Raw genomic sequence first — 26,111 nt, forward strand, 5'->3', positions numbered from 1 at the left:
GCTTAACACCTGTTTTAATCACAAAGGGATCTGTGATAGATCCATTACTGCGAACCACCACTCACATACCATTGTGGAGTAGGCAAAGAATAATGACAAATTTTTGTGGGCATCTGTACTTCAGAAGGATCCTCCACAACACTTCTTGGCTGACAGAGTTGAAAGCTTTTATGAGGTCAGAGAAAGCCATGTAGAGAAGCTTATGTTGCTGCCAGCATTTTTCTTGCAGCTGGCAAGCTGTGAAGATCACATCAATCATGCCTCTTGATGACTTAAAACCCATACTGAGATTCCAGTAGGAGCTCCTTTTTCCTCCACTTCTCCACCCATTCCTCTCAAGTCTCTTCCTCGTCTCAATTAATGTATTATTTTGGTTTGTGCAGCCCCAGCTTCAGGCAATCTTGTTCAGTGAAAGCCAACCCCTTAAACATCCAGAGATTTCTGACTTTCCATAAACTAGTTTTAACACATGCTAATAAAATCCTTAAAGTTTCCGCTGGTCCCTTTGGTATGAATCCACTTAGTACCATCTCCCACACTAACAACAGGCTTATTTTGGTAACACTCAGAAAGCAGCAGACCCTTTTCCACATTCCCTTTGCACATATGCACTTCCAAAACACATCCCACTGTTTCTTCTTCCCGCATCTCTCCCTTTGGCACCCTGACGAGCTCACCAAGCCCTATCTGTATTGCACCTCTCACTGGCAACATATTTCTTACAATAATCCATGATAGATCAGCATGCCGCCCTTTTCATTGTCTACCCACCACTGCTCCCCACATCTTCACTTGTCCTTCTGTGAAGTTTCCTACCAGCACCATCTTGTCTCTCTCCCTTACTGCTTCCATCAAGTTCCTATGATCCTTCAGGATCTCCAGTCCTACCTTTCCTATTTTATACTTCTGCATGAACCTTTCCATCCTGATGTAATGAATTGGGGGTTGCCATGCCCATGGACTCTTCAAAGAGGTCTGATATACTCTCCATTTCCTCAAAACTGCAGCTGCATGAAACTGGGTGACGCATTGCTTTCTCCTCTCCTTCCATCACCACTGCGCATATTGCGCTTGCATATTTCGCACAGCTGAACAATTTCAAGGCCAGCAGCCCCCATCCTCCCATTTCCCTTGCTTTGTACAGTTCAGCTCTGGCCAGCCTTTCTCTTTTGGCATTTCAGAAGAACACATATAGTTCCCTCTGTACTTTTGCTATCTGCCACCACGTCTGTGGGAATACAATTCCTATATATAAAATAAACAGCAGCACAACTTTAAACACTGCTACTTTTCCAGCAGAGGACAGTATCCTTCTGGACCATAACCAAAGTATTTGCTATAGCCTTGCTGCCACTTTTTCCCATGCTGTATTACCTTTCCCTTCAGCATCCACAGTGCTTGGATTTTTCCCTCTCATTTGAAGGCCCAACTTCTCCAAGTACCTCCAGTTCCCCACTCCTATTACAGTGCTTTTCAATCGGTTTTGTTTAGCCCCCATCACTTCTCCATACTCTGATGTGTTTTAGCACCCTTTCCATTAAAAGTCTCTCTCTAACCACTACATTTATCGCAACCAATGTATAGTATACATTTTACCTCTTCCCCCTTCTGGTATCTTTACTCTGCTTATGATCTTATTTGTTCTTAGTCTTTTGTATGGCATGGAACTGTTAGCACAAAATAGTAGCAGCAACAGGGGGCACCCTTGTCTTACCCCTGTATGGATTTTAAAGGCCCTTTCTAGGTTTCCATTAATTTGGACTTGATTCTCCACTTCTCTATGCAACAACCTTATCAAACACACAAATTTTTCTGGGAACCCCATTTTTTCTAGCACTTCGAATATGTAATCATGATCCATTCTATTATACGCTTTTTCTAAATCTATGTTTGCTATAACTGTGCTTGTTTTCCTCTCTTGGATATGGGAGAGTGTATCTCTAATCACTCTGATGATCATTTTGGAGATCCTTCTACATTGTAGTGGGCATACTTAGTCTTCATGTATTATCTTCTGGAGGTTTTTCCTGATCCTCAAAGCCAATGTCTTAGCCATTAACTTATAGTCTATATTAAAGACTGTAATCAGTCTCCAGTTTTTCAGGAGTTCCTTCTCCCCTTTCTTGAATAGTAAGATCACATCGCCTCTTGTAGAAATCTTTCCCTGCCTCTCCTGTATCTGCTAGTTCCTTGAAAATTTCACTATATCCCTCCCTACCCACGCCCAAAACTTCTTGTAAAATTCTATAGGCAGTCCATCTGCTCCTAGTGATTTCCCTCTTTTAAAAAGTTCCTGTAACTTTCTGTAAGCTTATCTTTTCTTGCTTCTTCCTCCTCTAGCATTCACGAGCCGCCTGGTACCTTGAGGTATATAGAAAAAACATTTAAAGCTGTGTCTATGTCCAAATTGCCGAATTTTTCCGATTCGACTCGGAGGGTTCCGATTTGATTTGGAGGGATTAAAGGGTCTTCTGATTCAATTCGGATTTGGGCATTCAGCCACCGAATCTGGCCGAATCTCCACAGAATTGAATCAGGGCCTGAAGCTTCGCATAGCCCTAATAGGTACCCACATAAGCAAATTACTACAGACATGTTTATTTCTAAGTCAATGTTTTCAGATTTACTCCTCACTTTCATGTGCTGAGGGAGAGTAAGGTCTGACAGTCAGGATGGGGGAGATGGAAGTACTGTAAAGGGCAAGGGAAGTACTGATTCCCTCCAATATATATTTTCCAACGCTGTGGCAGTGAGAGGGGGACAAGTTCAAGGCAAACCTCCAGTAATTAGTTTCTATACCAGGAACATTATAACACATTTATAAATTTTCCATACATAGAATTATTGGGAAGTCATCTGATATTAAGGTTCATTTTATATTTGAGTAGTTACTGTATTTTATTTAAATTCAAAATTCAAACTTTATTTGAGGAAAAAACTGGGCAGAAAGCTTTACAAAGGAGAGATCATAAAAGATGATGGTTAAAGTTAGTCTCACAGCTCTCCATCATAGTTTCATAGTAGCTAGGGTCAGGAGGGACCTGAACAGATCATCTAGCCCGACCCCCTGCCACAGGCAGGAATGAATGCTGGGTTCACAAGACCCCAGACAGGTGATCGTCCAACCTCCTCTTGAATTTGCCCAAGGTAGGGGCGAGGACCACTTCCCTGGGAAGTTGGTTCCAGATTTTGGCCACCCTAACTGTAAAATATTGCCTTCTGATCTCTAACCTAAACCTATTCCCCATCAGCTTATTACCATTGTTCCTCGTCACCTTGCTTTCAAGAAGGGAACTCCCCAGCCTGTATGTATGCTGTGGATTCCTTCTCCCAGGGTGCAGCACCCTGCATTTGTCTACGTTGAACCTCATCCTATTCTCGTCTGCCCACTTTTGTAGTCTGTCTAAATCTATTTGCAGCCTCTCTCTCCCTTCAAGTGTGTCCACCTCGCCTTTGAACATCAATGCTTATATATGGAACCTAACAGTAAGGTAGCAGAAAGAGTTGTCAAAAGAAACAGGGATCTTAAAACATCCACATTTCTGACAAGAGTTACCTAGTACTTTAATTGTGTCATACAATTAAAGTACTAGGTAGATTAGTATTTCAGACAGTTCCCTGCCACAAATGTATATACAGGTAGTAGTATACTATTCATGCAAGTTTTCATGGGAAACTACTTGTAAGTAACAAGGGCAGGCATGCATACGTCTGTATGAGTGTATATGGGCACAAAACAAAATTCTGCTGCCATGTACAATTCACTTCTCCAGAGCACGGCATAGTTAAATGTAAAATTAATGTTGTGATCTGTATCAGTGTAGAGGCAACTTCCAACATTCAGGTTTTGGTCCCCTGAAGAGCCAAGTTCTGTAAGGGCAAGCCTGGTGAATCCACCACTACTAGCATCTCTCCCCCAAAGACTAGAGGCAAAATATTAACAGTGTGCTTAGTGCTGTACAAGAGCCAAGATTCCATTGTGCAAATACCTGTGTTTTGCAAGGTAAAATTACATTTTAAAAACCACATTGCAGATTTTGTAAAAAAAATACTTTTTAAATTCCAAAAATTTTAGGTTGGTTTGTAACATACAATTAAACAGCTGTCACAACTTTCCCAAGAGGTGACTACATTTCAGTGTTAATGGAAGTGATCCTAACCCATGGTCTGTGCCAAGAATTCTGTAGGATCTATTGAGATAAAAGGTGGTATATCATTGAAAAAAATTATTTTTATAGATAAAAGTTAAGATCGAAAAATCTGTATTTTCTTCAAAGACTTTTGAACAGTAGACTAAGTTCAATATTTTTTAGTGATGCTTGAGTCATAACTTTTTCACGTCAAAAGCAAGAAGAATTAATTCTCACTTTCAAAGTACATATTGATGATGTCAAAGACACAAAGGAGTTTTTTCTTTGATAAATTATGGCACTTATAATCAAACAGCTGCTTAAAACAGAAACAAAGTTAAGCACTAGAGAAATTGCTAGTGAAAGCAGAAGCTTTTCAAATGCCTGAAAACATCTTGGTTGGGAAAACATGCCAAGAAATCACGCCTTCAAAAACCACACTTAAAGCCAGAAATAAAATACCCTGCTCCTGTTTTTGTCACCACTATGGTCTTTTATATCTGAACACCTTGGGCTTTAAATGAAATGTCAAACATGATTTGGTACTCAGCAGAAAAGCTAAGTGGTTAACAGCCTATAAGGGAATTCTGGCAGCTGAGCTCAGTGTTTCATACTGGTATCTGCCTCATAAAGGGGCTAAGCTAGGGTGAACAGAGTGCCATTTGGCAGTCATCCAAGATAGACATGGCTAGACAGAACTTCAAAACCCCACCAAATGTTTACCTGACTAAAGTGTCAGTCAGTTTATTTTTTACTTTTAAAAATAAATAAATAAAAGCTGAGTTTTATTACCTGATAGAACTGCAGCTGGGAAGCGCTAGATATGATGAGCATGAGTTCAAAACTCAAATGCTCAAGACTAAGTGGGTTTATATGAGCGACTGACAAGAAAAAGAAAAAAAACCCCCACACAAACATTTATGAGAGGCAGTTGAGATGCATTATCATGAGAACTTCCTTTAGTGTTCCTGCTATCTGCCTGAAAGTTGATGCCTGTTCCTGCAGAAAATGTCTTGGAAGACTGAAGTGTATTCAGCAGTCATGTGCAACAATATACACTCCCCCGCAACACACACTTCCCAGACAACAACAAATTAATTTTACCTTGAAATCTGCAAAGAAATAATGGGAAGTCTTTTTTTTTTTTTTACTTTTGTTTTTTTCTTTAACTTAACCAGCCTAGGTAATTCATGCCTAATATTGCTATCTAGGTGTAGAAGACTGGTATTGACCAAGAATAGTTTCTACAGATTGAAGTGTGGAGAACAATGAACTGCAGACATTATATATGCTGCCCCAGGGTACAGATTCTTCAGGTACAAAATAAAAAATATTAGAGCAATTAGTTGAAATTGCTCAGTATATGAAAGGCAACAGAGAACTTCTACTTAACAGAAGAGCAGTAATGAAAACCATCAGCACTCTTCGATTACTGAGCACATTACCCAGCATGTAAAGGATCCTCTCAGGGGCTCAGATGTACTTAAGCCACTCTGAGGCTCACTCAGGGAATTAAAATCATAAGGATTTGATTAGCTCTTCACTGGAAAGGACCAGTTTGTTCAGGCTGAATATCATTTTGTCATTTCTCATAAATTAAAAGAAAAATAAAATTATCGTTCCTCTCTTTGTCCTTAAATGAGATGGAGAATCAGCAGGAAAAAAATTATTTGTTGGATTGCCAGTGAAGTTGGCTTTGGGAGCTTTAGAACATATCAGCTGTGAAGTTTTCAACAGCACAGAAAGTTGAAGACGTAAGGAAGGGCAGGAGACAGGTCCACCTGAACTTTCAGGAGGATAAATACCTGGCTCCATGTTCCAAGGGTTACAGACATAACCAGGGATCCTGGCTTTCTCTGTTTAAAAATCCCAAATTCTCTGATAAAACTCCCCAAAATCCGCATTTTTCTACAATTAAAATGAAACACCGGTATATATACATATACACATGCATATACACATACATATACACATATACGTATTAGTTGAACACAATATTTTATTGATATATTTACAATTTTTAAGGAATTTGGAAGCATTTCAGTGCCTCAATCATTAGAATAAAATAATTCTAAATACTTATATATCTTGGTGTCTGATTTTGGTTTTTCTTCCATGAAAAAATCAGAGCTCCCCCTGCCCCTTCGCTCACCAGGACACAGGTCCAGCTGCAGCTGTCCCCGCCACTGCTTTGTGGAGCTGAGCAGCCCTGATATGCCGGTGCTCTGGCCCTGTCCATGTTATTGCCCCTCACTCCCAACCCACAGCTCCCTGAACCTGTCAGTGCTCTTCACTCCTAACCCACAGCCCTTCATCCCTCCCTAGCCCTGCTGGTACCCCTCACTCCCAACCTGCAGCCCCCGACCTACCAGTGCCCCTCAGTCCCAGTCCACAGTCCCCACCCCTCCTGGTGCCCCCCACTCCCGAACCACAGCTCCCCCCATCCCTACTGGTATCCCTCACTCAACCTGCAGCCCCCTGGCCCTACCAGTGCCCCTCACTCCTGACCTGTAGCCCTCTGGCCCTACTAGAGCCCCTCACTCCCAACCCATAGTTCCCCAACTTCCCAGTCATGCGGTGGTGCCCCTCACTCCTGACCCACAACCCTCTGCTGGGGGGGGGGGGGGGGGCGCCCAGGTGCCAGAGCTATGGGACCAGGGCCAGGGGCCACAGCCCCTGCACCCACCCAGCAGTGTCTGAGCCCAGATGCTGTGGGAGTTGGCGGTGGCTGCTGCGGCTGGAGCAGAGCCCGAGGGGAGAAAGGATTTGGGCTGCCTGCTGCAGGCTTGGTGCTCCTTGCCCTGCTGCCCTCCCCCAGGGCCTCCGCAGCCCAGTGGGCAAGACCCAGCACAAGAGGATGGGGAGGCTTAGTGCTGTGCCACCACCATTGGGAGCCCTGTGCCAGCCACACTGCCATGGTGAGGCACCCCTGCCCACCCGGCAGCAACAGGGGTGGTAGTGGCACAGAATTGTGCCCCCCACTGCTGCCAGGTGGGCAAGAAGTGCCTTGCTGTGGCAGTGTGGCTGGGATGGAGCTCCTGGCAGCAGTGGCACCGAGCCTCCCTGCCCAACTGTGCCGGGGAACGCCTGCTGGGCCCCTGAGGCCCCATTGGGGAGGGCAAAAGGGTGGGCAGCCCCAAGCCCACAGCAGGCAGCCTGCATTTGCCTTGTGCACAAATCTGGGGGCATGTGCCCCCCCCCCACCGTTCAGGATTGTGTGCAGCAGTGGGGAGCCAGCCCTACCATCACCTGGGGCCCCATCTTGCTCCCCAGTTGGCCCCACAGCCATGTATACCCACCCAAGATCATGGGCCCCAACCTGGCTGGACACTGCCCCATTTCCTCCCTCACTATGAGTGCCTCAATCTGTCCCCCCACCCCCCTCAAAGTGCTATGCCCCCCACATAAAAGTCTGGGGGAGCTGCTCTCCATTGCTGCCCACTGAGTCCCGCTCCAACAAGCCCCAAGCAGCCCCTTGCAGATGGGAACTCTGCCAGCCTGCAAGGGGAAACCCACAGTTTCCCAAGTTTTTGTCCATGAAAGGAAAAAAAAATCTTTGTTTTTCTGCGGAAAATGGAAAACCCAGATCCCTGGACATCACCAACTGGAACCTCTCCATCCTAGACCAGATCAGTCAAGGAATGAGGCATATTTTTCCTGCATAAACCTGGGGACCTTCCAGTTGCAACTATTCAACAGAAAAGGAGCAGCAGAGGAAATATTGTGAGGGTCAAAGAAAATGGCACTAGCAGACAGAAGAGAACAGGAGCATACAAAAGGAACAGAGGGAATAAACAGTAAAATGTGGTAAGGGGTGAGGAGGACAAAAGTAAACAGGCCTAAGCAGGGGACAAAAGGAGGAAGGACGAGACATGTCATTGTAGATGGCTTGCTATATGACAGATTTGCAAGGTCACTCTTGACTAGCATGAAATGGAAAACGCATACAAATTCTGTGGTTTTAAAGTTAGACTAAAAGTTCAAAGTAGCCACTGTTCAGGCATAGTAGGCACATTATATATTCATGTATTCATGGAATAGGATTTGTATGAAAAGTAACAAAGATCTGCATGACACCCGAAAGCCTGTCCACAGCTCTCCCAATTAAGTGATTGGTCCAGTAAAAGATGCCACAAAGAATCCTTGCCTATCAGACATTTCCTGGACCATCACAGCAACAACAACCATCCAACCACCCTACTATGAAAAATAACTGGGTTTTATTGAAATTAAGCCAGATTTACTTGAACACATGTCCATTGCTACAATTTTTTATGCTCATATTTAGGATCAAATGTGTAGCATGTCTGAAAGCTAAACTTATGTCAATGATGGTTTATGGTAACTAAATCATTAATGCTGAGGAAAAAAATGAATAAGGAGTCCTGTTACAACAAGGCAACATTGTTTTAGGCTAAGAAAGTTTTATAACAGGTCCCATGACACACTAGTTATATTTCTCTTTTCCTCTTGAAAAAGCAATGGTATATACTGCTTGCTGCTGAAGGATGGTGCCCTAAAACAACATAGTGATGCTACTATCTAAGTTGTGGGTGATCTGTCTATTCCTGCAGTTAGTCATTCTTATTTCTTAACCATCATTATTCACACGATACTGAATGCCAAATTTGCAACAAGCTCTTCTGCTTAATTTTCCCCTGCAATTTTGCACTTGCATGCAAGCTACACATATTAATACAATATATCAGGTACTTAAAAGGCTCAATTATTCTAGCTTACATCCATTACTTTTAAGGTTCCAAATAAAAAAATTATGATTTGCATTGCAGAACTTGAATAAAAGAAAAAAATATTTTTAAAAAGTCTAAACTGCATTTCTACTTCATTTCAGATTTCTTATAACTACATTAACTTTTTTTCAATTTAATTTTCTTAGTACCAGAAAGCAACTGAGTAATTCTGTTCTATTACCTTTAAATTCTTTGGTCATGGGAACCTATAACCTAGATCAGTATGGGTCAACCTTTCTGGCAGGCATGCCACAAATTAACCCCACAGCCTCCCCAAGTGTCACTCCAATTCCCTTCCCCTGCCCGATCTTCTGCTCTGCTCTCTGTGTTGATTTCTACTTCCTGTTGTTCTAATCTGCAACTGTGCTGCTTGTTCCCTCCCCAGTCTGCCATGTGTCCCACACAGAGGCTGCCTATGCCACTTGTGGCACCCATGCTGCAGGTTGACTGTCCCTGACCTAAATGATCCAAAAAAAGGGAGAGAAAGAGCAAGAAATTCACAACAACCCAGAGCTCAGGGTAGGTTTTCAAGCAATGTAAAGTGTCTCTTGCTTTCAGTGACAATTTACACCAGTTGAGAATCTGCCAGGAATGTGTAGGGCCAAAGACAATATTTACCTCGTGGTCATGGGCAGCCTGCCGCGCTGCATCTGAAAAAAGCAAAAGAGGCAAAAGTAGAATGAAGGAGAACTGAAAGATGAAGTTAGTTATGCAACCTAGAAATAATCTCTTTAATTCTTAAAGAAAGGTATGTGCACAGTACTTCTCTCTAACTTCATTTTTTTACACCTGTGATAGTACAGTTCAGGTACAGTAGTATCTACATAAACCAAATCACTCCTCATACCTTCATTGTTTTTTTAGATGAACACAAAAGGGTAGGTTCTATACAGGGCACACAATAAAAGGCTTTTCAAAAGTGGCCTTGGTTACTTGGGATACCTTGTTCTTCTAATTAAAGGTCTATTGGTATTTTTATACTTGTTAGGCACTGTATTTGTTACAGTTTAATACCTTGCCGGTGTGATTTTCCTTTTTGCCTATCCTGTGCTTTCCTGCTAAAAACTTTGTAAGCCTCTGTCTTCTGGTACTGCTCCAGCTCTCGCATATAACGTTCTTTATCTCTATCTGCTTCATCAAGGTAACGCTGCAAAAGAAAAAAAAAAACAGAGAACTTCAGGGTAAGAAATATAGCACAGGTGAACTGCTGATCATCTGCCTAGATGATAGGAAAGGAATGAAGAAAAAACAAATGAGAATGCATGTGAGATGCAGAACACAGAACCCTAAGCTGTGATAATTACAGTGGAAAACCAAAAGAAGTCCAAGAAAAAAAACACTGAAAAATAAGTAACATTTTAACCAAGTCATTAATTCTGTTAAGTTTACTTCAAGACTTAAGACAGTTCACCTGAACATAAGAGATGACTGGCTGCTAGGATTCTTAGATAAGTTGAGTACTATTTACATGCTATAATCAGAGAATACTTAATGAACTGGAAGTTTGTGGGCGGCATTTCATGCTGCCAAGTAGGAAGCTCTTTAGATTGCTGCAATAGTGTTTCAGTGCTCTTTTAACATTCCTAAGAGAAAACCACTATCATTCGGCAGCCTTCTGAGCATCTCTTCACTTCTCTGATGAGACAAGTGAAACACTGTGGCTACAGTGAGGAAATGCTTTAAAAATCAGAAAAGGATCTAGACGGTTCTGTCAGCTGAAGCTTTAATGTTTGAATTCAACTTGAGAACGGAAGTCATTCTTGCCCGAAACATTTTCACACATCTGCATAATGCAAGAAACTTAGCTACAGATCTATTTACAGAAACTACGAACCATTTACAGAGTTGCCATAATAAAGAACTAAGATGAATGGCTGCTTAAAAAAACCAAAAATTGCCTTTCCCTTCATTGCACCTAGATATAATTTTCTTAAGGCCTTTTCCTCAGACAAGTTTAGATCAAGACCTCAACAGTGACCTCAGATATTTTTATATCCAATACATTAAGAGATCAGTACATCCTACTGTCATACATGACGTGCACTTGGCACATTACTTTGCCTTATTACTAAAGCCATTGTTGCAGTTTTGTGTCTGAGGGCAAGACTGATGGAGTTAGGCTATGTATTTCTGTTGGGCATCTTTTGCAGACAGAAGTGAAAGCCTTACAGAGCAGTAGCATGTGTTATTGATATTGCTGTAGAAAATGCAAGTGGAAAGAGATGGACAAGGCTTTTTCCTTAAAACTTTTGACTCCCATATTTTCTCATAGTTTAGGATGGTGTTCCTGAAGCCCTAGCTGCTACTAAATGTAGCTTTTGTTTATTAATAACCCGCTGTTTTACCCCAGGACTGAGCTAACAAGGGAGAGATATCCCTAGCTTAGCCCATATCACCTGAACTAGAGGAATAACTGCTAGTCCCTTTCGAAAACAAACACTCAAGTGGGACTTCACACATTTTTCTAGTGAGTTAATCAACTCCCTACTACTCAACAGTAATCCTGGTGTTCAGGAATTCAGGATTTCTGTTCTGGAAAAGGAATGTCATGTACTGAGGTTAGAAATAAAATAACCAAAGTCTGATTTGGCCACTCTTTTTTTGTTTTTTTAAAAGCAGGGCAGTGTAGTATGACTGGGATTCATCAGGCTAGGGACATGGATTCTTAGCCTGCAGTGATATTGCATAAGCTTTCTACTACTTATTCACAGAACACTGCAGGACAAGAGGAAAGGGAGTGCTCAGGCGCTGCCTTACCATGTGCTAGGCTAGAATTCCTGGCCTTCATCAACAAGGGTAGTAAACTCCAGGAATTTAAACAATAGCTACAAAAGAGGAGGTCTGAACACCTAGTCTCTTCTTTCCTAGGAGAAGGCACTTTCTCTGATATTATAAGAATATTTGGTCAGAGTACCATATTTACTCAAATATAAAATGACCCTCCCAATAATTAGATTAGATAATAAATTTGTTATAATTTACCAGGTATAGACTCTAATCTAATCTTGAATTTGTCCTCCTCCCACTGCTACAGCAGGGAAAATAAATCCCCTTTGCCCCCCCACCTCTTCTTCCCTCTGTAATAGCTTCCCTCCTTCCTTCCTATCAGACCCTACTCTCCCTGAGCACATAGAAGTAAGGAGCAAATTAAAAAATGTTGACCTTGAAATAAACATAATTTACCATGTAGGCAAATTATTACAGGTACCCAAAATTGATGCATGTTACCTTTGATGAAACTGCTGCAAGTTTTAGCATAGGCATGCCATAAACACACTTTAAGCAACACTTCTTTACCTACTTAAATATAGTATAAACTATGCATGATATTCGTCCAAAACCAAGAGGCTCATGGTAGTTCATTGGGCGGGGCCCAGGAGAGCAGACATTTCAAGCGATGGTAACCCCACAGCTCAGCACTGCTCAATATACATGTGTTTATTCCACATACCCCCTACAAAGGATCCATGTGCTAAACAGACTCCCACTCATGACTGAAACTGGGTGTTCTTGTCATGAGTCCTGAGATCCTCCACAAATTGATATGAAGATGAGGCACAACCTAGTCTGGCTTTACCTCATGGAGGGCAGGACCACACTAATCATATGCAACAGACTGAGAGAGAGGGCAACAGAGGGGTTTGGGGTGAACTGTTTGAAGCCCCATTCAGTGATGTTTGCCAGATATTTAAGGCTGGTGAAGAAACAGGAATCATTAGACATGGGAAAGAAAGGTACAGTTCAGCTGTGGGAGTAAAGAGGAAGTAAAAATATATTCAATGTAGTGGCTCACCAAAAACTTGAAAAAGTTGGCACTGAGGGGGACTGCCTGTAATGAGCCACCAGCTACTGTGGATCTTTATTCAGATGAGCTATATGTTTGTGGTAGATTCCCATCAGAATGTTTCCCCTGTTATGGTCCATGCGTTTTAGTCATACTTGCGTTGGTTGAATTTAATTAACTTCACAGTTGGTTTCCATTATTGAGTACATGCTGCTTTTGGCAGCAGTTTAATGATAGGCAGGTATTTAATGAGACTTATTTGCACACTAATATAAGGCAATAGTCTTTTCTTCTCCATGCTGACTGGGGAAAAAACCTTGTCTTGTATATTCAAGTAAATATGGTATTTCATTTATCCTACCCTTCTTCCCTCAGCTCCTGGAACGACTGACAGTATTCACACTGCAAAAGATGTATCATCAAGTTCAGCAGACTTGCCTTGACATGCATTTTCTATTATTGTTAACATTTTCATAAAATATTGTATAGACAAATAATATCCATGTATAACTGATATTCTAGGAAGTGACACAAAACATCAACGTTGACAGAAGACAGTCTCAGGGTATAAAAGATTTTTTGTAAAATGTGTAAGGAAAGAAAATCCAATCCGGTGAAATACTGACAAAGGGGTAAATGCAGAACTCTTCTCTACTCTGTATCAACTCACTTTCTAAAACTATAAAAGATTCAAAGACTTCTTAGAGTTTATATTGTACATTGTGGTTCTTCCCCACTCCTATTTCAATCGTTTTGGTTTTTTTTTTAAAAAGTAGGGGTGCACCAACAGAGATTGTTTTGGCCAATGCAGATAGCCAATTTTTAATAAACCATATTGGCCAATACTGATCCAATTTCCAATATGTGGCCTGACAGTTTGGAGAATAGCATCTGGCAGGTAAGTCTGTTGTAGGGGAAGAGAAGAGGGGAGAGGGAAGGGCTGTATGTGGGGGACTGAGGCCCTCACAGTGAGGGAGGGAGTGGGGCTGGCGCTGCACAGCCAAGGCAGGGCATGGGATGGAGCCGTGGCTCAACAAAGGGGCACAGGGAGGGGGGGGGGGCAGCTCCTGCTCCCAAGAGGCAATGGGGAGGCATGTGCCCCCGGATCTGTGCTTGGGGCAAAAGTAGGCTGCGGCTGCAGGCTGGGAATGGCACTGGGCTCTTCCTGGCAGGGGGCCTGGGCCAGGGCTGTGCTTGGGGCAGGCAGAGGTGGCATTGGGAATGGGGCTACGGCAAATTTTGGGGTGGATGTAGCACCTCCTATAGTCCCCTTCCCAGCGCCACTGCCGCCTGCCCCAAGCACAGTACTGGCCCAGTCCCCTTGCCGGGAAGAACCTGGCACCACCCTCAGCCCACAGTGGCAGCCCACCCTTGTCCGACACACAGATCAGGGGGGTACACACCCTCCATACCACCCACGGTGAGTGTAGCAGCAGGAGCTACCCCCCCTCCCCATGCTCCCCAGATGAGCTGCTCACAACTCTGTCCTATGTCCTGCCCCTGCCCCACTCCCTCCCTCACCACAGAGGCCTTAATCTGCCCTGTCAAGCCCCTTCCTCCCCCCCCCACCCCTTTCCCCACAACAGACTTACCAGCTGGATGCTGCTCTCCATGCTGCTGGGCTATGCTCCTGGCTGCCTGTGTGCTGCACCACAGCTGTGCGCTGCACCACAGCTGTGCGCATGCATGGGGCATTTATTGGTAACATTATCAGCCACATCAGCCAAAAAAACCTGATTGCCAATAATGTCAAATTTCCTTATATTGGTGCCAATATGATATGGGACTGATGTATCGGTACCCCTCTAAAAGTAAGAGATTGGGAGTTCCTGTTCAGGCTGCCTTACAGTAATCAGTTCAACTATGATGCTGTGATTAGTGTAAATTCAGTCAAGGTAATGGTGTTTGCTCTGGTGGCAGGAGTTAAAGAAACAGAAAAAAAGGTGGACTTTGCTGTCATTCACACAGTCAGGTACAGTGCAGAAGGTCCAAGTAAAGATCAAAAGATGTACTGTATTCTGGTTGAAAGAATGCAAGTTCCTTTTTCTGGGACAGAATTTTAGAGAGAGACAGACTCAAATGATGGAACAACTCATGTCTACAGTTTTTTAGAACCATACTAGAGAGCACCATACCGAAGCATTTCACATCTGCTCCAAAAGAAGGAGCTTATTGGTTTGTGGCCAGGGCTGCACTACAGTGGCTACTTTGCATCTGTTTTGCAAGGTAATACTTGTGAATTGCATCGCTACAGCATTCCCCAGTGGTGTCCTGAGATAGTGTAGATGTACCTTCACTATCAATTTAAGAGCTATAAAACTTTAAAAAGGACAAACTTGGTGTAAAACAGCTTTTCCCCAGTTCTGTATCAGCAGCCTGTTCCTACAGGTCTGCTGGTCTTCCTCTGAAACCAAAAGTTTACATCCCCTAATGAGTTAATCAGAGAGACATCCCCTAATAAGTTAACAAGGTCCACCCATCAGTCCTGAAACCCTGTCAGTTTCCCTCAGCTGTAGTGAGTAGGGATAAACTCCTGCCCCACCACTAACTATTTCAGCTTTGGAAAACCCAGTTTCAGCTGAGACCTGGGATAGATAATACACAGGTCCAATCTACACAGATCCCACACAAGCTGTAGATCCTCTCTAGACCTTTCACCAATATTCTGAATAAAATGCATTGTTTGTAGGCCTGATGGAATTTTTCCCCAGCAACGACTGGCTTAAGATGCTTTGATCCCAAAAGGTTTCATTCCTTCAGTCTTGGAGGGTCTGTGCACCACACCTTAAAACACCTTCCTAAACACCCTGGCAGTCGCACACTGTCATCTTCCTTACTGAGCACCTATTTTTCCATTAAACAACAATCAAATTCCAACAAGGAAAAGGGAGTTTAATGGTACCCGTTTCTCTTCGGGAGGCAATTTACTCCATTCGTTGCCCAACATCCTGGTGATCTCTGGGAAAGGGACTTCAGGCCTCTTCGCTCGAAGCTGCTCCCTACGCTCATTCATGAATCGCACATACCCTGTGAGGGGGGATTTTGGGGCATTGCTGTCCCTAAGGGGTTTCTTCCTCTTTCTCCCTTTGGCCCAGCCTCCTCGTTTAGTTCTTTGCTGCTGCAAAATGAAATGGAATAAAATTCAGATTGAAGCAAAAACCCCACCACCCCTGGAAGGAAGAGATTTCTCAAACATTTTCATAAGGACCATGTTGCCGCAGTACACACTTATCCACTTATCTTCCTCTGTTAAATTCAAACTTGATTTTAGTCCAAGCCCAACTTTCTGATTAAAGCTAAATAAGCCTCATTATCAGAAACTATTTAATAGCATCACTCCTAGTTCCTGAGACAAATGAGACAACATCTCCATAACCCTAGTGAAATCCTCTAGCTATAAGATCATGAAATGAGACAAGCCTCATCACACCAAATCATCCATCTGAATGATACTGAAACATTTATTATGGTCCACAATGGAATTTATTAATGGACCACACTGTTAGTATATTACCTCCAGCAGTGACTCCTCACAGTTACTTTACAAGGAAATAAATAAATCTCAGTGCACCTAGACAACTGAGAAATATTATGCCATGGAATTACATTTCTTCCTGACCACAGTTGTAAAGTTTGAGAAGTGACAGCTCATGAAAGTGTCATCCAAAGTAATAACTGCAGATGCAATTCTGATTCTAAACTGAATGTCTAAACCTTCTTTTTACTGAACAAAGTTCTTTGTCTCCATATCCTATTGTGGGTCCCATATATTAGCCAACACGATTGTTCTTAACTAGTCTTCTCCCTTCTAAATTTGTTGCTTCTGGGTGTGGTACGTCCTAGTCTTCTAGTGTGAAGGTCGTTCTGTTGGTTCTCTTTACTACATGTTATTCCCATCTTCATTTATTACTTTGTTTTTTAAACAACTTTTGTAAGCCTCAAAGAGCATTACAGAAACAGATAAATACCCCTTATTTACAAATGAACCTTGGCTATAAAGTATCTTGTTCGAGGACCAAAAGTGAACCCAAGTCAGAGACATAAATGACAAACCATCCAATTCTGTCATGCAGAGTAAATCTCAATACTGCCTTTTTATGCTGTACACTATCAGCTCTCCTTGTATGTTCACCCTCCTTCAGGGGTCTAATGATTTTGTCTGCCTTTTGGGTATTTTACTTTATTTGGAATAGTGTTTTGAGATGAGGTCAAACTGAACACAGGATTCAAGAAGAGGACCATCTCTTTATTATAAAAGCACTTTAACAAATGATTTTTTTCTGTTCTTTAACATTCTAAATCATCCATATGAGTAAGGGAGAGTGCACGGGTTCAGTCTAAGAAAGAATTGTTACTTTTCATTAGAATCACAAAACACTACACACAACTGGATAAGTATTTTTACAATTAGGGAAATGGAAGCACTGTCTGACTTGTCCAAGGCCACATAGTAAATCCCAGAAAGAGATTTCAATAGAACTCAAATTTGAATCCTAATTTTTTTACATTAGCCATCAGGCAATACTATGTCTCCTGAACAAGCATTCAAGATATCCTCTATACTCTTCTAAAAGTTGTGTACAGTTTCCTTGAAGGGGCATCAGTTATCAATTATCTGAATTAGAAGCCAGGGTAAACTGTGGCAATAATATAGTTAATCTTCATGGAAGGGAGAGGACAGTTAAACAAACCACCAAAATACTAACATTTCCTGGCTACTTTGGGGGCAGATATCACTTTCTCAGAAGGCCTACCTGCTAGCTTTCCCTGACCATAGGAATGTGGTTGTATAACAGAAGCAAAATAGGTAGGCTGAATAAAGACATGAAAAAGAACCTCCTGAAAATGGTAAATGGATGAAGGTATGTGTCTGTAATGAGAAAAACTTGAATGGGTAAGATGAACTACCAGGGGGACAGCCTATGCTTTCCCCTTCTATCAACAAGTCATTTGTGCTAACTCTGTTATTTCAACTCACCTCTTCTTCAGGCTTCTGTTCACTGCTTTCAACTGTATTAGAAGACTCATTTTGAGGCTGCTGAACTTGTGACAAGTCCTCCACCGAGTCCGTGTTGTTCACAGGCTGCGACGCTCCACCACTGAACAAACCCTCAGAGTGGACTAGGCTGGAAAATTAGGTCACAGTATGAGAAAGTGCAGCCATTATCATGGTAAGCGATTTCCCTCTGCTCCTCCAGAATATGCAATGATGTTGCGAATATTATTCAAGGTTGGTGCCACTGAAAAGATGAGAAATTTCAAAACAGCAACTCTGAATACTGTATGTTCCATCAAAGTGATTTCTAGGACATGGTCTACAGTTCTTATCAAGGGCTTAGGATAAAAATGCTTCCAAATCCTGATGGAGACAAAACAGTCCTAAAAAAAACTAACTTTTGTGTGAGAATAGTTTCCTCCAAGCTAATCTGCTTCAAACAACTATCATATATGAAATCCTAAGAAAATGAAGGTTGAACAGGAATGAAGACTGCATGAATTCTACAGTAGCGTTCAGAACAAACAATGCTTGGAGAGGAAGATCTTATTCTTCATTTCCTCCTGTAAAGAGGTGAAAACTGTGGTTTTAAATATGGTGCTCTTTTTGCCTCCTGGCTGGTCAGCAAGAAGCAGCAGGGCCCCCAGAGCCCCAAAGCCAATCAGCAATGGGGGAGAATGCACAGGGGAACCTGCAAAATTAAAGGAGCTGCCACGCAACCCACTTCCGCTGTGAATTCAGTAGGTCTCTATCTATACTCCTTGGTAAATCCTTCTGTGGCATTGGGGTTCCATGGGATTTGAGATGGAAATTTTTACAGTACTATCTCCTGCTGATATATCTGGATAATTAGGTCCTACTAGATCCCTGAACAGCAAAGTAGCCAAGAGATTTTGAGAGACCTGTATCAGTCAATCACAGCCCCTTGAAGAAGCCAAGCTGTCTCAAGAGAGTAGCCAAAATTGAAGATGTGTAATCTATGAACATCCCCATAGAGCTGCTTGGACCTCGAGATTCTGCTGCAACAATCCAGTGGTCATTCTAACTATTGTTCTCACTGGAACGATTCACAGAAAATTTTAGAATCTGTCGGGTGGGGTCTCTGGCCCACTACACATTTTTTGGGAATAGAGTTGTACACCTCAATTGCATCCTATTCTAAAACATGTACCAGTTGAGTCAAGTTCACTGGTGAAAATACACAGGCCAGAAAGGGTCAAGCTTGATTTCTAGATCCTAGACTGAGTTTGCAGAGTTAGCAGCTGCTGGGAGGAGAGGAGGTGGCAGGGGGTAAAAACCCAAGAACCTATATTTATTATGAACTAAGCATATGTGGAGTCCTTAGATGTAATATGAAATATCATAGTGACATTTTCAGAATAGCTTTTTGAATTTTTTAATCATTGCAGTCTTCCAGTCTATCAAAAAAAAAGCAGTCAGTCATTTACAGATAAGTTTTTAAAACTACATTTATAGGAACAATTTAACTGATTTTCAATGAAAGGTGATAAAAGGTTATTCAAGATGTTAATCTCTTCCGACCACGTATGGCAGCAGCAAATCTTCAGTCCAAGATATGCTGAGCCAAACTCAGGGACACCTACTTGAACAGGCCTGTGTTTAATTATAGTTCGTACCATGTTTAACTGGAGTTGCACTTGCTTACACAAAATCTGAGCTTGTCCTCTGGAGTCCTAAGAACAGAAATAAGCCTGTTCAAGCATAACCATGTTTCAAAAAAATATATATAAGAGTCTCATCTTTCATCACTGCACCCACAAACAAAGGCCTCTGGCTTTATGGTCTGTGAAAATAGGGAGAGGTTGCTTGCTGGACAGGAAAAACATTAATTTAGCAGCTTTGTTTTGGAAAGTCCTTTGATGAACAGCATATCTTTAACAAAAAAAAAAAAATCTCTGTTTAGCAGGGTCCACAGCAGCAAATAAAACCACTCTGATTACAGACTAAGACTGTCCTTGGAAAGCAAGCTTTTAAAAGTAACATAGAGATACACCTTAAAAAGAAATTTATAACATTGTTCAATAAGTTTGGTTGCTGGAGTGCAAGATTGCTACATCAGGGCCAGGGGAGACTTTTATAATGTGATTTGTACAAGTTGCCTTTCTTCCCACAGAACTAATTTCTCTGTGGAGTCTTCAGGGACAGACTATATGCAAACTGAGTTTAAGAAAGTAACTGCTTACCCAGCTGTGGCAACTTCATTGCTCTCCTTTGACCCATCTTCATCCGTAAATAATGGGGGGAGGGATGAGCCAGCCATCAGGTTCTCCATACTTTTGGAAAGATGAGAAAGTGGAAGCAAAAATATTTTACTTACTTCTAGCAACTGCCCTTCCCCCTTGCAAATTTCTTGGTAAATCTTATATAATATAAATCTTAAGTGCAACACACAGCATCAACTCCTATTTAACCCTAACACCTTGGTTAAGTTTGACTTCCAACTAATAAATTGATAAATTTTATTTTGTGATTTAAACCAACCTACTAGGGCTGTGAGAAACTTTGGTTGCTGATTCGATCTGGACGGATTCAGTGGACGAATCTCTGATTCCGAATCGAATCAGGAGGCCCTTTAGTCTCTCCGAATCGAATCAGAACCCTTCGAATCGATTCAGAGAGATTTGGTGATTTAGACAGACACAGATTCAAATGTTTTGTCCACATACCTCAAGGTACTAGGCAGCTTGTGAATGCTGTGATGCTGGGGCACATGGAGTGTACCACAGGAGCCCGGGGGTGTCCCCAGTGTGCTCGGCAGCAGACCTGGAAGTGGATCAGATGCACTGGTCCCCCGCCCCAGGAGACTGGTGCTTCCTGGGCCTGGGGGGCACAGCCGGGGTCACCCTGCAGCCAAATCATCAAGCCTGGGGAGCGAGGGGGAGCCCCCCAGCAGACTTGGAAGTGGACCGGGAATACTGCCGGTCCACTTCTGGTCTCGTTGCTGAGCATGCGGGGCCCCCCCGCACTCCTGTGGGAGGCTCCATCCGCCCCAGCATCGTAGCGCTCATGAGCCATGCCTGGTCCCTTGAGGTATGCGGAAAAAACATTTAAAAGCTGCGCCTATGTCCAAATTAGCATCAAATCTTCAGATTTGGCTGAACTGAATCAGGGACGGTGATCAGAATCAACTAATCGAATGACTCTCTCTGATTTGGGCTGAATCGGAATCAAATAGGGCCCATTTCGCACACCTGTACTTCCTACCAACCCACACTGCTGGTCATCCCACATAGGATCCATCAAGCACACATATGCAAATAGAACTGAAAACTTCAGTAACATTCTGCTTAGCTACCTGAATCAGACTTGCAGTTTGAGATTGCATTTTTTTACTTCCTCTTCTGTACTTTCATGACATTTTTGTTGTGCCTACAATAGTGCATTATTTATCTCATGGGGCTACATTCCAGTGGTCACTGAAGTATTTCCTGTTTACTGACTACCCCATGACAAACTGAATGCTGCCATGAAAACAAAAGAAATGGGCAACTGCTGTTGACAGTTTAATCAAAGAAACCTGGTTTCCATGTCAGAAGCAGCTGTTGTATCCTTACATGCACTAAAGATATAAGGATTGCAAAACAGTAAATTCATACCTGTATTTATTACACATGATCACTGAAAAAGGAAAGACCATATAACTTCTGTTGACAGTCTCTGTTGGAGAGACCTTCTGTTCCTTTCAGAGCTACCCAAGGTTCTCATTTGGGTATCGCTGCTGACCTCCCCATTCGTACATAAGCCCCTCATCTGGATTTAGTGGTGCATTAAACCTAGGCTAACCTGCAACTGAGACACTTTTCAACACATTCTCAAAGAAAGGTAAACCTCAGTTAAAATGACATACTTTGAGAAAATATTGGTCACACCTATGAAAAATATAGGCCTATTGTCTGTATTATATAAAGCAATTCTAAATAGCCATATAGAAGAAAAAGCATTGTTTATAATCAAGTGGGCTAATGGCATTGGATGAAGAATGGGAGACCATCTGGAACAATGGTCCTCATACATCTATCTACATAACAATAAAAAAAATATTTAATCATCCTCTCTACTGATGGTCTTTAACTCTACTTAGAATTAAATGGATTAATGGCACAAAAACAAGCAATTGTTGGAGAGAATGCAATCAGCCAGGAAGACTATCACATACAGAATTAAACTGTTCTAGAAGAAGGGTGGGGAGACTGAGGGAAATAACAGGATGCCAGCTGTCCCATAATGGTCTTACTGATCCTTCCTGAGAACTCTACAACATAAGAGTTATAAGAAATTAATCACTCATCTTCTAGTGGCAGCTAGAATGACATCCTGAAAAAGCCTGAAAGACATGTGACATCCCTAAAAACATCACTGACTGGTTTCAAACAGTTTGGGAAGTTTAAGCAATAGAAACATTGTTTTATCAAGTCAGTGTTCTACAAGGCAGAAGGAAGAGAGTTGCTTACTTCTAAAATTTGGTGGAAATTTTTGGAATTTGCTAAAAAACAACCAACCAACCAACCAACCAACCAACCAAACAAAAACCCCTCTCCTGCCTCCAAACCAGAAAGTTTGAGAAACTTTGTTGAAAGTCTCAGGAAGGTGCAAGTTCTATGAAATAACACTAAAAAACAAATTTGAAATATATTGAAAATGAAAAGCAGAGATGAGTAGATAAGAGAGATGTATATTATGCAGTATTTTTTTTGGAGGGGGGAAAGAGGGTAAATTATTATATAGAGATAAAGAAAAAAAAGCTTGACAAACGTAAAAGAATGGTAAAAGACTGAAAGCAAGAGAGAGAAAAAAAAAAACCCAAGACCCCTGTGGTTATTGATTTCAGTCAAAGGAGCACTGTTGATTTGTCTTTACATAAATTTTAGGGGGTTGTACATATCATTAAATGTTAAATGTGTTATTTGGTAAGTTAAATTTGTTATCATTTGGTAAACTTTATTAATAAAGTTAAAAAAACCTCAAGAAACACTAGGCTAGCTTTTTATGAATGGAGACCTTGGGTCAGAGCACCACACTCCAGGGGGTTGGTTGGCTGATACACCGCACACTCTGTATTGTGAACCTATGTAAAATACCTTGAGTGCTGATGGTTCTCCAATGTATTCCAACAAAGAATAATACATCCTAGCAATATACAACTTGGGGAGCAGCATCTATAAGGGCTCTGCATTCAGATAATTTGCACTGTGGCTGCCTGTACCTGAACTAGGCTAACACAGACCCTCAAACCTAGTGGGAAATCACTCAGGTTAACTGCAACAAAGACAAACCATGAGAGCTTAATCAGCATGTGGCATGAAACAGACTGGAACGAAAGCTAAATCTCAGATTTAAAACACTCTGGCTAAATGCTGGCACTTAAAAAAAATCCCAGATTCTCACAGTGACCACAACCATGCTACACTGGCATTACTTTAAAACAACATAAAAAGGAGAGTAACGGTGAAACAATGCAGGGTTTGTTAGCAAATAGGTGCTAGCTTTTAAAGAAAAGTCAGATTGTGAAACTGTATAAGAAGGTGCAGTATATTAAGAAGTTCAAGTGTACTTGAATATTGTATTTATTTTTTAAAAGTCTTTGGAATTATAAATGACATGAATAGAGCAGAACTCAGCAATTTCATAAAGTCTGGTTCAATATTTCTGAAAACTGTCATCTTGGCAATCAAAACAGAAATCTATTAGAGGTGGTAGAGGCCTCACTAGATAATAAAATGCTTAACCATGATGTGCTTCCAGTTTATTCCTTTAAACAAGCACCCAGCAGATCAATGCAAGGTCTAGGTGAAACATGTACACTACATCAATCTGATTTCCATTGGGGATGAAAATTATACTGTAAAGATATCCTCATATTTTTGATGTATATAGGGAGAGCATACAGGAATAGACTCGTGAGAAAGAAAGGGATTGAGGATATTAATCCTCTTCTATTGCCTATCCTGTGTTTTTTAATCTCTGGAGTGCTTTTCCCAACTGAACCCTTTCTAAAGAAGTTAGCAAAAGACCCTTTTATTTGAAAAACAAATGAAAATTAAAAAGCTAGGGTTTCTGACTGCTCCTAAAAAAATGGACATTATCTTAGGAAAAAAGTTATAGACACAATGGTTGTGTGTCACTAGATTAACAGATATATGTTCCATCCAAGTCAAGGTTGGGGTTCTTAAATGAAACATTGAGGGAGCCAAAGAATTAAACTGGACTTGAAAAATGAATTATTTGCCAATTTCTTGGAGAACCGCTTAAGTACAGAAAACCAAGCCAAGTTCCTAAATATAATCCTTACTCTATCAGTGTACTAAGCGCTCTGAATGGAACAAGTTAAACAGATAATAAATGAAGAAGTTTTGCTTTGTGTCACACATGGCTACTGAGCTTGCAACTTCCTTCGGTGGTAGAGGAACCCTTATTTATCTGATAAAAAGGAAAAGTTTAGGAAAAAGCCAGGGCAGCTTCTTGGAAAGATTTTCTTAATAAGAAAAACAAAGCTGTGTACCCATCTCTTTTGGGAAAAAAAAATTATATAAAGCAACTTATTTTACAGACTTCTCTCCAACAGACTTCCCTGGCATCCCTGACATTCAAAATCTCAGCTTTGTCAGTCTGGTAGCACTCTGCACTCCTGCAGATGTCTCGAGGGAATAGAGACTGTTTGGTGGTGAACAAGCCATCACAATATTTTTCTGTCCATCATGCACAGTACGACAAGAGTTGCAGAACTCAGGATAGGAAAGAGCAACTAGTAGGCTAATCATAAGCAGATCTCATGCAACAACTCTTACGTAGCTTCATCAGCATTAATTTAGGCCAAAATGTTTACGCTGCTGTGCTTCAAGTATGAATAAAAACATTAAATTATTGCCTTTTTTCTGACTCTATCTTTTTCAATCAAAAGATAAGCAATATGAGGAGACAGATATACAAAAACAGAGACAGCAGTTACAGGTATGAAGTCCATGTTGTGATACTTCAGCCCAACAACAGCCAACTTTTTCTCAGCTTCACTTATCATCCATAATCATATGGAAGAAATGGTATTTGAAAAAAAAACAACACTGCTTCAGCAGTTCAACCTCACCATTATTAGCTGTGTTCAGAAAGCTGCTACACCTTCTGAAGCACGGCATCAATAAGAGCTGCTCTAAACTAGGTTAGATAAGCTGGTGTTAAAGAAATACCAGAAACATACTTTAAGGCAGGGGCGGGTAATTATTTTGGGCGGAGGGCCATTTACAGAGTTTAGGCAAGCTGCCGAGGGCAAGCTGTCAAGGGCCGCCTCCTTTGACAGGCAACCAGAAGCAAATAAATATTCACTTTACTAAATTTTTTAGGGGCCCTGCAGGCTAGATAGAATGGCCTGGTGGGCTGGATTTTCCCTACCCCTGCTTTAAGGTTTCCAACATTGCCCACACTGCTGGAAATGATTCAGCACAGTCAACAGTGAGAGTTTTTAAAAGCTTCCCTACTACATGCAAGAAGTGACAGAGCACCTCTTCCACTGGTTTCCTCCACTAGGGTTAATAGAGTTTGAGAGGTCCATTTTTTCAGGTTCTATGGCCAGTGCCTTGATAACAAACAGTGAAAAATCACTTGTGACCAGAAATAAGCATGCCTTATTTTCTTTCTTCCCTGAAGCAGTACAAATTTCATCCACATGAACTGCAACTTAGTAACTGCATTGGGAGGAAAAATTCTTGGATGAGAAGGATAGTATAGATATTACTGGAGTGGAAATGCAGCAGGAATTCTTGGCATCAGATTTAAGTTAAAAAAAAATACTATTCCCTAAAACAACAGGGGAAGGAGAGTGGGGAGAGAAGCAGAGAGGAAGTTTGGCAGGCTGTAGCCATCAGAAGATGAGGTAGAATTATACACAGCTGGAGGCAGCGAAGCATAGGTAGGCAGTGTGACTACTAGGAAAGAAGGGGACCAAGAGAAAAATCCACCCAACTAGAAATTTCCAACCATCACTAGATCCGCAGTGTGAATACTACAGATGCAACTGGTCAAACAGCATGGGAAGTTCTACAGAACACTGCTGGAGAAAGCTGCTTAGCCTAAAAGTGTAAGGGAGACAGGGAAAGGAAAAAATACACCAAGCATCTCCACAAAGTAGCCAACAAAGAGAATTGTCCTAGAGAGCTGAATATTCAGAAAGAGACAAGTGGGCCAGAGGACAGTTTACTGTCTTTCAAAGCCAAAGACAGGATAGCCTGAAGTTAACAAGAAAGGATCCATTGGCGATGATGCACTGCAAGGAGTCACTGCTACACATCAGAATATGGGAGGCTCTAAGAAATTCAGCAGCAGGCAGCGGGCCGTCGGGGTGCTTATGGCCCAAGGCAGAGCCCCCCAGTGGCATGCAGTTCCAGCTGAGTCCCAAGAGCTGCATGTGGCAGCAAGGAGAGGGGTCAAGTGGCCCGGTT

The 26,111-nt window shown here is 41.8% G+C and overlaps 1 protein-coding gene across 4 annotated transcripts in view; it reads right to left on the reverse strand.

The window, feature by feature from the left end:
- The window catches only part of HMG20A (high mobility group 20A), a 78,016-nt gene that overhangs the window by 10,683 nt on the left and 41,222 nt on the right, over positions 1-26,111 (reverse strand). For 3 of the 4 annotated variants that reach the window (XM_019477489.2, XM_019477488.2, XM_006272400.4), the window contains 5 exons: positions 19,866-19,955; positions 17,644-17,791; positions 15,568-15,783; positions 9,896-10,028; positions 9,500-9,531 (listed from right to left, as the gene is read on the reverse strand). In XM_019477489.2, coding sequence (XP_019333034.1) covers positions 9,500-9,531; positions 9,896-10,028; positions 15,568-15,783; positions 17,644-17,791; positions 19,866-19,954 — 618 coding nt within the window. In that variant the 5' untranslated portion in view covers position 19,955. The remainder of the gene's footprint in view (positions 1-9,499; positions 9,532-9,895; positions 10,029-15,567; positions 15,784-17,643; positions 17,792-19,865; positions 19,956-26,111) is intronic. The other variant, XM_019477490.2, reaches the window with a different exon arrangement.

The sequence above is a fragment of the Alligator mississippiensis genome, chromosome 11, assembly GCF_030867095.1.
Source record: "Alligator mississippiensis isolate rAllMis1 chromosome 11, rAllMis1, whole genome shotgun sequence".
NCBI lineage: Eukaryota > Metazoa > Chordata > Crocodylia > Alligatoridae > Alligator > Alligator mississippiensis.